The sequence below is a fragment of the Euprymna scolopes genome, chromosome 31 (assembly GCF_053919585.1).
Source record: "Euprymna scolopes isolate OS-2025 chromosome 31, ASM5391958v1, whole genome shotgun sequence".
Taxonomy (NCBI): Eukaryota; Metazoa; Mollusca; class Cephalopoda; order Sepiida; family Sepiolidae; genus Euprymna; species Euprymna scolopes.
Window position 1 is genome coordinate 55,919,144 of NC_136512.1, and position 13,795 is coordinate 55,932,938.

At 33.6% G+C, this 13,795-nt stretch overlaps 1 protein-coding gene across 4 annotated transcripts in view; it reads right to left on the minus strand.

Moving 5' to 3' along the window:
• The window catches only part of LOC145255760 (xanthine dehydrogenase/oxidase-like), a 183,764-nt gene that overhangs the window by 61,883 nt on the left and 108,086 nt on the right, over window positions 1-13,795 (minus strand). For all 4 annotated transcript variants that reach the window (XM_080114419.1, XM_080114417.1, XM_080114418.1 and 1 more), the window contains exons 20-24: window positions 13,214-13,333; window positions 10,640-10,858; window positions 7,911-7,974; window positions 5,438-5,507; window positions 1,118-1,205 (exon numbers count right to left, since the gene is read on the minus strand). In XM_080114419.1, coding sequence (XP_079970545.1) covers window positions 1,118-1,205; window positions 5,438-5,507; window positions 7,911-7,974; window positions 10,640-10,858; window positions 13,214-13,333 — 561 coding nt within the window. The remainder of the gene's footprint in view (window positions 1-1,117; window positions 1,206-5,437; window positions 5,508-7,910; window positions 7,975-10,639; window positions 10,859-13,213; window positions 13,334-13,795) is intronic.

Consider the following 13,795-nt stretch of genomic DNA (forward strand, 5'->3'; position numbering starts at 1 on the left):
TAACTGTGAATCTCGTGCAGTTTGTTCACTATAAATAATCGCTTAATAAGTGACATTGTTTACGTAACCTCAGTATTTGTTACAGAAAAGCCGAATAACAAAATATACTAGATAGTATAAAAATGAGTATAACAACGATAAAAGCACACCCACTAACAACAAACACCGATTAAAACATCACTCGAAAAACATAGCTGGAAATCAAACGCCAACTAATAATCGAGTGGGAAGTTATACGAAAAATCAGTCACTGATCAGACGACTCGTGTAGCTAATGTTTTAATGAGGAGGTTGAAAATTTTAATTCTAAAGATACCCACAAGTTTAGAAGCGACTGCAGACATTTAACTTTATATTAACTATACGCATAATAAATACAAACAATAAACTTAATCAAAGTCTGAGGTTGTAGCAAATTATAAAATAAATAGAAAAATAAAAATAATGCACGTGTTTAAATAAAGTTACCCATATATTTGATACACTTACAAAAAAGGACAAGCCACAGTATAACAAAAGAAAAGGATGCCAAAAGTTAGTCGGACCTTTGACAGTAGCTGAAACATTGGCCAATGAAAACTTTTACACGCGTGGGAGGAATAGTAACGAATCTTATTGGTTAGTTAGGTAAACTAAACACTACGCTTATATATATATATATATATATATATATATATATATATATATATATATATATAAAATTCATGCATTTAGCCTGAAGATTTCCTGATGTTATAAAACGTGGACACCTCTGTGTAATTTAATCACCATGAATATATTTTCATATATATATATATATATATATATATATATATATATGCTTATAATCGAATAAACATTTTTAATGCCGCTACACAATCATGACAATCATGTTGGTCAATTAGTTATAAATAACTAAAGACCTCTTCAGGCGACACAAGTCCCTCCTTTTAAAGGGTTAAATTCTCATAAAAATGTTCATTTGAATATAAATAAAAAAATATATCTTGCCCTATTTATTATTGCGAACTATTATATACACCTTGTTAAATTCATTCGTTAGTACCTTTGAATATTCTGAACCTTGATATATATATAAGCACGACAATAAAACAAAGTATCTATATATTACACTTACCTTATACCGTGCTAGGTAAGGGTGTCTAGTACCGGAAGATACCATATCTTCATCACGGTCAAGCATACATCGTACGGGTCTATTTAATCTGACAATAAATAAATTTAATATGTGTTATCAGTAGTTCATAAATAATTTGCATGTCTGATTTTCAGATCAGTCGAAAACACGTAATTTAAATAGGAAGGAATGAAAGAGAAAAAATTTAAAGACAAAAAAAGACAAAAATAGAAAAAAAGAAAAAACTGAAAAAGAAAGGAAGAAAGAAAAAGTTAATCATCTATAATATAAATCTCACCTATCTGTTTAATGCATGTATGTATGTATGTATGTATGTATGTATGTATGTATGTATGCCTAAAACTTTCGACAGAGACAACGGATCCTGACAACATCTATATCATATTGGAGACCGTCATCTCGGACGACAAATATCGAAAAATTGGCCTAGAACATTAATTTCTTCACCCTAAACTCGGCCGTTATGGACAAGGAGGGGTCGATATTTTCGCCGACATTTTAGCAAGTAATCGTCTCCGTTGGATTGATTTCAGTTAATTTCAACGCTTTTGACTTCCGGTCGCGTCATGGAGACATCGGCTACGACGTCAGATTTTTTAAATACTTTCTTTTCCGCCTTCGCGGCACGGGTTCAAGCCTGCCTGCCCACTACCACTTTCTTTTTTGCTCATCACTCCAAACATCCGGGAAACGCCGAGCACCCAGGCTAGTCTATAATATAAACCTCACCTGCCTGTTTAAATGTATGTATGTATGTATGTATGTATGTATGTATGTATGTCTAAAACTTTCGGCAGAGGCGACGGATTTTCACAAGATCGGTATCGTTTTAAAACTCAACCATTAAGATGACACATATTGAAAAATTGTCTAAAAACATTAATTATTTCACCCTCAACTGGGCATTTTTCTACAAGGAGAGGTCGCTTTCTTCGTCAATATTTTCAAAAGTCATCCCCTCTTTTCGATTGACTAGCTTTCTGGTTTGGCGATGGAAACAACGGCAAAAACATCGCGTTTTTTTTCACGTTCTTTTCCTTCTTCGCGGTACGGGTTTGAGCCTGCCTGCCTAATACCACTTTTTTTCTTTTTTTTGCTCAACACGCACCTTCAAAAACCCAGGCAACGCCGGGCACCCAGGCTACTGTAGTATAATTAACAAAGCAGAACTCTGGGAATAAAAAAACATACAACAAGAAATAACTGCAACCAAACGAAATAACATTTATTTTTCTACCAACCTGCATATTTATAAACTTATGAAAATGTATAAAGCAACTTTTTTTTTATTTGAATATCAAAATTTTGTCGAAATCCATTTTTCAAAATTCCCCTGTTACATATTTTGAAGTAGCCATTCAAGATTTCAAATTCTGAGTCTCATCTTGTTTAGGCGCTTGAATCCTATCAATCAATATGCACTATATAAAATAATATTTTTACATTATCACACACACACACACACACACACACACACACACACACACACACACACACACACACACACACACACATATATACGCACTCATCTATCTTTAAACATAGGTTATTAAGATAAATGGGGAGATGGAGTAGAGTATTTGTTGGGGCGAGGTAGTGTCCGTATTTAAATTTTCTCTTATGCTTGAAATGGAAATAACATCACTCTTAATGTTTATAATATTATTATATTTTAGAAGAGTATAATAAGCTTTAAGTTACCCCAGAGATTCAAAGAGTTTAAAAATCGACTATTTCAAGGAGAAAGTTATTCTATTTGACTTAAGGTTCATAATTAGTGTAGTTGAGGCGGTTCGGTTATCATTATTGTTATTTACTATTTTAAAAGAATATATATATGAAATGAGATGCGTTTCCTGATTGGAAAAGCCGGAGCGCCAATATAGGTGAAAGTTTTTAGAGGAGTAAATGATTTAAATTTGGCTGGAAGATGAATATTGTTGATAGAGAATGATATATACAGTCACTAATCAGGGGGCATAGGCGGGAAACAGGGAATTGCAAGTCAAGGAGTTAGCGTTTTGCCGATTAATTTTCCTATTATTTGAATTTACTAGAGTCTGCGCCAAATTTGATATGGTGGAAAAATTTCACAGTATTTTTATATTGTATAGAACTATATTTATGGGTTATCGAAAAGGTTTTTCTAAAATTAATTTTTTTAAGGATGTTACTTTTAACTTTATTGCTGCAAGTATTTTTATTATTTGGTAAGTTGATCAGTGGTTTATGTTTCAATCTTTTATTATTAGCATCATTAGTGTTAGTAACTGGTAAATTAAGGCGGGCATTGTTATAAAATTTGGAGTTTTGTTCAAATATAGATTTGCTAGCTGAGAGTTTAGACGTTATATTAGATCCGGATGGGTTAATGAATTAAATGATATATTTGGGGTGGTTAAAATTCATGACCATAAAACAAGGACATATTTGGTTAATGGTAGAAGCTGAAAGAGCTAGAATTTATGTTAAGTGTGAAGTCAAGGAAATTGGAATTATTGTTCTCGTTGTCAAATGTGATAGTAAGTCCGAATTCTTAAAAAAATACATTTATATTTGTATTATATCGCCTATTACTTGCCCTAGTGAGGAAAAGGAGATTATCTCTGTATAAGCGGCCTCCTGAGTGTCTATCTTTGAATTTAATTTTAAGTTCATTTAATAGGAAAAGCTCAACTAAATCAATAATTGGCCGATTCAGAGGTTCCCATAACAATATCAAAGCTATCCAGGATATATTTCCTCGTCCAAATTTGTTATAAAAAACGAAGAGATTTTCTGGCAAGTTTAATTGTTGGGTTAATAAGAACAGACTTATTTTTTAGTTAAAATTAAAGCCTATTTAGTAGGATATGAGAAATAAATTGATAATAGTTATCTATATTGAAAGTAATACAATTTAAATGGAATTTTATGTTTATAATTAGAAAACCAATTAATTGCATTATCTGATGATTGCCAGTGTGTGTGTGTGTGTGTGTGTGTGTGTGTGTGTGTGTGAGAGAGAGAGAGAGAGAGAGAGAGAGAGAAGGGGGGGGAGAGATACATTATTTTTTCTAAGCCAAGAAAAAATCTGATTTTTTGCTAATTTTACCTAAATCAGATTTAGAGGGCCAATTAATCTAATCGATGGGTTGTTAAAAAATTTTTCTTATGGTTTTTAAGAGAAAATCTTGGAATAGCAGGAACTAAAGTCTCCGTATGATTAAAGATTCAAATAAGGATGTCGCTTCAATATATGATTAATAGACTGAGCAAGAGAGATTTTATAGGATTCGTTAATTTTTTTGTAAATTTGGGATTTATAGGAAAGATAATCTAATTTATAATAGTTTTTAGTTTTGTCAACAAGTACGAATATCTCTGGTAAAGTATCAGCTCTCTTAACCAAATTATTTGTTTTATGTTTTACAGGGTTATGGAATTTCGTTTTTTTACCCTTAAATTTGATTATCTTAAAACATTTTCAAAAACCATAGTCAGAGGCAGCTGCTTTTTCAGCTTTTTTTCATCTCTCTATGTGAGTTTAGTGAAAGGGAATAGTTAAGTGGCTCATGGTTGCGTAGAGTTAGTGGAGTTTATATGAGAAGATTTATTGATAGATTTTATTTTTATCATAGTGCCATGTTTTCAATCTTACATTAATGATGGATTTATTTAAAGATTGAATAAATTAATATAGATAGGCCTTATTTATAATGTTTATTATATATAGATATGTGTGTGTATGTATATTGAGAGAGAGAGAGAGAGGGGGGGGGGAGAGAGAAAGAAGAGAAAGGAGAGAGAAAGGAAGGAGGAAGGAGATAATTATAGATAGATAAAGAGAAAGTGATAACTACAATGAAAATATAGACATATATATATATATTTCTATATATATATATATATATATATATATATTTCTATATATATATATATATATATATATATATATATATATATACCTTTTAATAGTATAATATATATCTACAATAAAGATTTTTAAAATTTTCAGATCTATTTAAATCAATAAAATGGATTGCACTTTCAGAGCATATATCGTTTGTAAACAATTAAAATATTACAAGTATATTAAAATCACATTCATATCGTTATATATATGTGTCTGTGTGAGTGTGTATGAGTGTATGTGTGTGTAAGAGAGAGAGAGAGAGAGAGAGAGAGAGAGAGAGAGAGAGAGAGAGAGAGAGAGAGAGAGAGCAAACTGGGTATTTCTTTTGTTTATGCTTTCATAAATTTAGCTAATAACATCTTCGTACAATTATGGCAAGGAAACAACCAAAGTTAATCACTTACTTGACTGCTGCAACGACGATAGGTAAGCAGACGACAGTCGAGCGACTTTCTTTACCTCCAAATCCACCACCTGCATTGGAAGAAAGCGAACACTGATAATTAGTCATTTTGGGTTAGACATTGTGACAATGAAAGTTCGGCCTCCGACATGAATATCTGGATCCTATGACAGCTAGTGTCAATTTTGGCAAGGGTCACTTTAGTACATGTCCGGATAACCTGGTGGCAAATGGAAATGTGCCTAGCGACAGGTGACATGGTTGGGGCACAGGTCAAAGATGAACACCCTAGAAAAAAGCTGGAGAACTAAAGTGACTGTTGATGGTATAAAACACAATTCCGATCATCACATAATGGATATGAGTGGCATCTACCACTTCCGCCCTCCAAATTATACTGTTTTGCTCTTTACCTTAGATACCCTATTCTTTTGTTCCTAATGTATTCATTGCATTTCTAATCTGTTATCTGATGTTATCTTCAAAATACCTAGCTATAAAGAGCAAATACATCCAGTGCCTCTAATGATGTAATCTCCCTATTGAATGAATGATTAAATTTATATGTGGCACTATAAAGATATATACTAATGTATATATCTTTATATTGTCATTTTTTTTGTTGATTGTTTCCTTCTTTACTGATTACTCCACCTCGAATATTGAGCTTCGGATTATTTGGATAAGTACCCTTCTAAATAATTTCTCTAATTCTTCTTAGTTATCTTCACTCTATCACTCTCTCTCTGTCTCTCTCTTTCTTACACACACACACACACACACACACACACACACACACACACACACACACACACACACACATATATAATAAATTGTAAGATTGTCAACATGATTGAAAAATATATACATGATGAAATTTGGAATATAGACCTTTGTCATTTATTCATTATAATGCTCTGTAATTAAATTGAGCTTCTTAAATAAGGATTGGTATATATAAAAAGGAAATACAAGTGAATAAAAGATATTTCCACAGAAATATATATATATATATATATATATATATATATATATATATATATATATATATATATATATATAGGGTGAGCCAAAATAAGGTTCCTATCTTTAAATTTGAATAACTTCCACAAAATAAAAGTTAAACTCACCAAACTTTATGTGTGTAGACTGACCCTTCCAAGATTTTTTTGAAATAAACAAAACAAATTTTGGCCGAAAAATACTTCTTAAAACTTACATGAATTTATGAATTTTTAAAAATAGGACCCTTATTTTGGCCCACCCTGTATATTCACACATAGAGACTATTTAACTGTACTATCGCTAGACTAACACCAATACCAAGCAAAGAATTTCACCTTCAATCTAGTTGATAGTTAGTAGTTTTACCTCCAAGACACGATATGGGCGCTCGTAAATCATATCTCTAATGTCCCTATATAAATATTAACCACCACTTTTAAAGTGATCCATTTGTTTATTTACAAAGAGCTTTGCATTACTATAAGTAAGTAGGCGCTCGTAAATCATATCTCCATACATTTATATAAACATTGACCGCAAGTTTTAAAGTGTCCTATTAATATGTATTAGTAACCTGAAAAGGGTGTTTATTTAAAATTATACAAAAATCAGCTTAATAGTTAATTGCTTTCCACGGTTGTCGTTGTCTGCTTTCGTGAGCTGTTTATAGTAAATGTGGATTTTCATCTGCTGCCTGCAGTTAATAATAATACTGTTTGCTGCGTGACTGACATTCGATTCAGTCAACTTAAAATTCGTGGAAATGTCTTATGAAACCAACGTCACAAGAGACTAACCAATGAGAACGCAATGTTTCATTTACTTCCAGATAACACAACATCAGATGCTATCATGCTTTTTTCGTCTACATTTTTACGCTTCTTAATATAAAGGAAATGATTGCGATTATTTTTTTTTAAATATATTTTAGTGTCAGCATAATTTCATACCATTTATACAAAAAGCTGTTGTCATTCTTTTCCGTCTCTCCCCCACTCTCCTCTCTCTCTGTTTCGTTCTCTCTTTATGAAAATAAAACATTAGAATTTTAGTACTATTTACCTATTTCATTATTTATTATTATTTATTTAAATAATGTTATCAAAGATATCTGTAAGGGTTTCTCGTTTGTGGAACACATTACCACTAGACTGTTTTCTTGCAGATTACAACTTGGTTGTCTTCAAATCCGATCTCAGTGGACAGCTCCTTATGAAATCAAACACAATTCATAACCTTAATCGATGTTAGTATTCCCATAGTGTGGCTTATATTTCGCTGACAATCCTTTCTGTTGTCTTAATTATTACTCTAAAGTGACTCTTTGCCTTAATTTGAATTCTGATTGTCCCATTAGTAAAACATACCTTTCTATCAACATAACAACCCTGGCCGCCAGAGTGTAATGCGTCGTACGTAACTGTGTCATGCAACTTTGAGCTTGACCGTATAAGAAATTAATGACTTACCTATTCTTTTCACTCGGACAGTAAACCGATTGGACGGAATATTCAGAATTTTTCCGACACACAACTGCAAAAATAAAGAGAAGTTCTAAGATATTTTTATTTGTCAAATATTAAACAAGAATGTTAACAGCACCATTAGATTTACTTTTCTGATCGAGTAATTCATAACAAATTACACAATTATTTTAAAATATTCTGTAAGATTATATATATATATATATATATATATATATATATAGAGAGAGAGAGAGAGAGAAAGAGAGAGAGAGAGAAAGAGAGAGCAAGAGAGAGAGAGCGGAAGAGAGAGAGACAGACAGACAAAGATATAGGGAGAGTTTTTATAAATATATATATATAGAAAGAGAGAGAGAGAGAGAGAGAGAGAGAGAGAGAGAGAGGGGGAGGTATTATAAATATAATCTCACGGACTATTTAATGACGAAATACAGAAAAAAATTTCATTTGAAAGTTGCCATTTGTTTTGTTGATATATATGAAGATTTCCAGTTGAGTGTGAAGGATAACCGTTGGCCAAAAGGATCTCAGTTATGCTTTGGTGTTGTACATCTTGTTTAGTACTAGAGCAGACCAACAAAACCCGATGTACTAAGGCTTTAATCAGATTTATTTTTCTGATTTTAGGGGAGAACGAAACCCAGTTTATTTCAAAATGCCGTAATGGAAACATATTAAAGGTATTTGCAGCTTCTCTTCCAATTTTCGGATTTTAATCATGTCAAATCAGACTTTATTTCTATTTCTTCTGATGAGTTAAGGGCATAATAGATTCACTCATTGATATAATGATTAATTGATTGATTTTGCGCTACGACACAGATACTGTCAGGAATTGTAAATGTCAACTGAATTAAAGGAATAAATTATAAGATGGTCAACATCATGAATTTTGGAATATAGGTTTTTATCATTTATTCACTATATTGCTCTGTAAATACATTGAGCTTCTTAAATAAGGTATTGATCTTCATGCCATTGGACCTTGGTCTGGTCTTTTGCCAAAGACAGTGTGGTAGCTGTCTGTGTACCAGTCACTCCACTCTAAAAGATTCCACGCACAGGCGTTCTCCTGAAGGGCCCACTAAAAGTCCTATGGCGCCCAGGAAATGGTGACGAGAGCAGGGCAGTGAGGCCTGGAAGCTTTTATCTATGAACTGGGACATAGGCGGTGGCTGTCTTATTCAGTCGCTCTGCTCTTGGGCCGAAGCAGAAAGAGCATCTCAACAGCAGCACCCATATCTGCGCAGTCCTATTTAGGATTCGCTCTGCTCACACCACATGGGGAAGGGGCTAGAAAAGGCGCCCTAAAAATAGCCTGCTTATATCACCCGACTGGAATACCGCGCCCAGTGGGTTCACCTCTTTGCGGTTGAAAACGAAAAACAATGAACTTTGGAGTATGGAATGTAAGGACACTTAGGGGCAGTGCATCCAACAATTGTTCAGAAAGAAAAACTGCAAACTGCCAGGGAGCTGAAGCGATTCAAAATCGACATCGCTGTCCTGTCAGAGACCCGCCTGGCAGAGGAGGGGCAACTAAAAGTAGAAAGGTTGATATATTTCCTTCTGGAAGGGAAAAGCAACTGTTGAACCCAGAACCTACGGAGTGGGGTTTGCCATCAAGAACCAGCTTATTTCCCAACTTTCCGAATCTCTAGTAGGTATCAATGATCGTCTCATGACCCTTCGACAGAGTCTTCTAAACACATGTCCCCACTGCAATAAAGTCTGCGGGTCAAGGATTGGCCCCCACCAGCCATCTGAGGACCCGCAGATGATCAAACCCAATCTCGCCGACATGAAATTGCCTGTGTGTGTACATTTCCTTACCAAACTACTCTGTCAATTTTCAGTCTACAGACTCGAGATTTGACATAAGTGATACTGTGATTTGGGAAAAACTTTTAATCGGTTTTCGGTCAGAAATTTGGCTGTCACAGGGTCAAAGTTCAACGATTTAACCTTTGAAAACTCTACCAACCTCTTCCGTCAATTTTGGATCTAAACACTTGAAATTTTAGATGTACTTGGACATGGATCAAACATTTTAATTTGAATTGAGCCCAAGACAATAAATGTTAAGGGATCAAAATTGGGGTCAAAGTTAAAATTTGTTTTACCTTTGCGGTCTATTCCAAATTACTCAGCACATCTTTGGTCTGAACATTTGAAATTTTATACAAGGTGTATTCACACATAGGGCAAGCTTTTAAATTAACATTTGGCTGAAAATTTGGCGTCCAAGGGGTCAAAGTTCAAAAGATTTGACCTTTGCGGTCTCTAGCAAATTATTCAGCCAATTTGGGGTCTAAACATTTGAAATTTTACATAAAGGGTATTCAGGCATGTAACAAGCTTTTCAATCAGTTTTTGGGCGAAAATTTGTCTGAGAAGAGGTCAAAGTTCAAAGAGTTGACATTTGTAGGCTCTACCAAGCTCCTTCGCCAATTTTGGATCTAAACACTTGAAATTTTAGATGTAGGTTACTTGAACAAACTTTTTAATATATATATATATATATATATATATATATATATATGCACATAAAGTTATGAACAATACATAGGGCTCGAGCAAAGCCGGGTTGAACTGCTAGTATGTATATATACACATGCACATATACTAAACTTTATGCAGAGATAAGATGTCGATTCTATGCATCATACTCAAACACATCTTTTCATCATTCCTTCTTCTGACTTATATTTTACCTGAATTTGATTGACGTTTTGGGTGGAAGAATAAATTTCTATCTCGTCATCTTCATTTTTGGGGATGACGAGGGATGCTTGAGTTTCCAGGTAGAAATGTTCCTGGCCACCAATTCGCATTTCCCGTTCGATCACGTGGTCGCACTCTTTGTATCCAGTCTCCAAATCACCGTATATTATTTCTTGCACACTGAAGAAGGAATCTGCTTCAATCGCTTGCTGTAAAAAGAAGAAAACAATAAAACAGATTAATTTTTTCTCTTCCAACCATAGGAAGGTCTGATACAAGATCGGCCGGTAACAATTAAAAAGACAATAAGCAAGAGGATCTGAACTATGCACTAGAAAATGCCTGACTATTCCCGTCGGAAATTCCGATTGGGCACCTCAGGGGATTCGCAATAAATTAACCTCCTTTCAAAGCGTGGAAAGTGATGGCGAGCCTTCTAGGTGCGTACAGCATCGTACCTAAACCCGACTGAAACAAAGCCATCACCTTCAAAATAGTCCTGATTCTGTCAAACTGATTAATGAGAACGTATCCTGATATGGTAAGTAATTTAAAAGAATATAAACTAACATTACTTCCTTTTAGATGGACAGTTCTTATAAGGTCTATGTTTGATCGGAAAAGCAACCAATCACTGGCTGGTTAACAACTTATGCAGTGATGAGAAGCCATAGAAGTTTCCAGCTTTCTTCCTTTTGCAGTATGCTCTCCTGAAACCAATAATCTAACACAATGGAACATGTGAAGGGTTCATGTCAGCATAAGCAGCAAGGAATTTCAAGGAATCCCTACTTTGACACTCTAGATATATAAGCAAAGAGAACAAGAATATTCCAAAATCGTTAAAAGGACAAACTATGACAAATATAAATAAATCTTAGTGAGAATTAATATTCTAATTTTTAAGCACAAAATGACTTGTGCAATTGTGGTGCGAGATTTGAAATCAAGACTTGGTTTCTTTCTTGTTTTGGTTTTGGAAACCAGCAGATATGTTCGCCGTTCGGATAGTAGTTCAGGCGGGAACTCGATAGATGAATTCCTATTTCTGTTTCATCATTGGCCGTTGCATCATTATGCAGAATAGTTCCAATACACAACCTAGTTATAATTATTTTATATAGTCGATTACACTTTCGTGCTTACCCTAGAAATCCATATTTGTTTTTATTGTGTAGGACCTTTGTACGTGGCCGACTATGTTAGAAATTACGTCAGTAATGTGTATTCTTTTTTGTATATCAAATACTACGTCTCTTTTACATTTGCCTTTAACACACACACACACACACACACACACACACACACACACACACACACACACACACACACACACATATATAGTGAAACCCCGAGATACGGTGGCCCTAGGGTACGTTTTTTCCGGTTACGATATGGAATACGATGTTTTCCCGGCCCCTGGTTACGGTATTTGCCCCGCCTTACGGTGTTATTTATACTGTAATTTGATTAAGTATATGTGTATTATATACTGTACTGTATTTTGTTACTAATTTTTAATGCCGTATGCCGGGATTCTACTGTATATATATATATATATATATATATATATATATATATATATATATATATATATATATATATATATATATATATATATATGTTGACTTGAAATGTCTTAAGAATTCGCAGGATAATATTTTCCTATCGATTGAAACAATTTATAATGATTTAAGCAAAAAAAACAAAAACATTGAGGTTTAAATAATAAAAGCATTACGCGAGAATAACGTCAAAGAATGAGAGTTCATATAGAAACGTTGTTTTAATTTGAATAAAATAAAATACAATATATATTTGTGATAAATTTCAAACAAGTAAAATATTTGTTTATTTCCTAATATTACGTTGTATTTGGCTTTCAAGCGGACTTGATGCGTATTTTATTTTATTCAAATTAAAACAACGTTTCTATATGAACTCTCATTCTTTGACGTTATTCTCGCGTTGTTCACGCATAGTTCAAACATTTCAAAATACAACCGCTAGAAACAACGCGCAGCTCTTTACAGACTTCTCTCTAAATTTACAACATGGCAAGGAAGAAGAAGAAGAAGAAGAAGAAGAAGAAAAAGAAACAACATACTGAAGATAGAGTATACCTCTGAAATATATTTGTGATAAATTTCAAACAAGTAAAATATTTGTTTATTTTCCTAATATTACGTTGTATTTGGCTTTCAAGCGCACTTGATGGGTATTTTATATATATATATATATATATATATATATATATATATATATATATATGTGTGTGTGTGTGTGTTTGTGTGTGTACTTGTATATGTGGAAATATGTCTTCTCTTTATCAGTGCCACTTCCTTATCATTGTTCTTTTTTTGTTGACTTCCGACCTCCGTGCACACTCCTCCTACCCACAAAAAAAGAAAAAAACAATAATACTTGTTCAACATGGGAGCACGTGTTTGTAAAAGATACTCCAACGCGTGGTCACTATTAAACTGATGCAATACAATACGATATTCGATGCAGAACGAATTACTATTCGTTCTGCATCGAACAAAGTTTCTAAAATACTTTACCTCTATTGTGATAATCGGCTCGAGTTCTTCGTATGTCACCTTTACACTTTTCGCAGCTCTTTGGGCATGTGCAGCAGTATCAGCGACAATGGCGCCAATGATCTGCCCTTCGCAGGTTACCTGAGAAGAAAAGTTAAATGCCGACGGTTTATAAATACAACTTCATTTTTAATACGTTCATGTTAATAAGAACTTTAACAATGTGCCGCAGTGGCCTGTAAAAGTAACTAACCTGATAAATAAATAGAAAAAGCCGCTTTACTAACACGAATCCAAAAAAGCTTCTGGGCAGCGTTGAATAAAGACAATTAGTAGATTATTGTTTTCAATTTATTATTTTTTACGTTCAAAATTGAACTTTGAAAAAGAGAACATTATATCCTTAATACAATAGCAACCGAACTTGCTGCGCTTGTGTCTCTTCAACTTTAATATCCACGACGAACCCGATAAACAACAAAATCACACCATTTCACCGTAAAGTTCTTTATATAAAGAAATACTTTCTACTCTTATCATGCTAGTTGGTAATGGAAGAAAACACAAGCTATATGTGCAAAATACCGACTGCGCTATTCTATT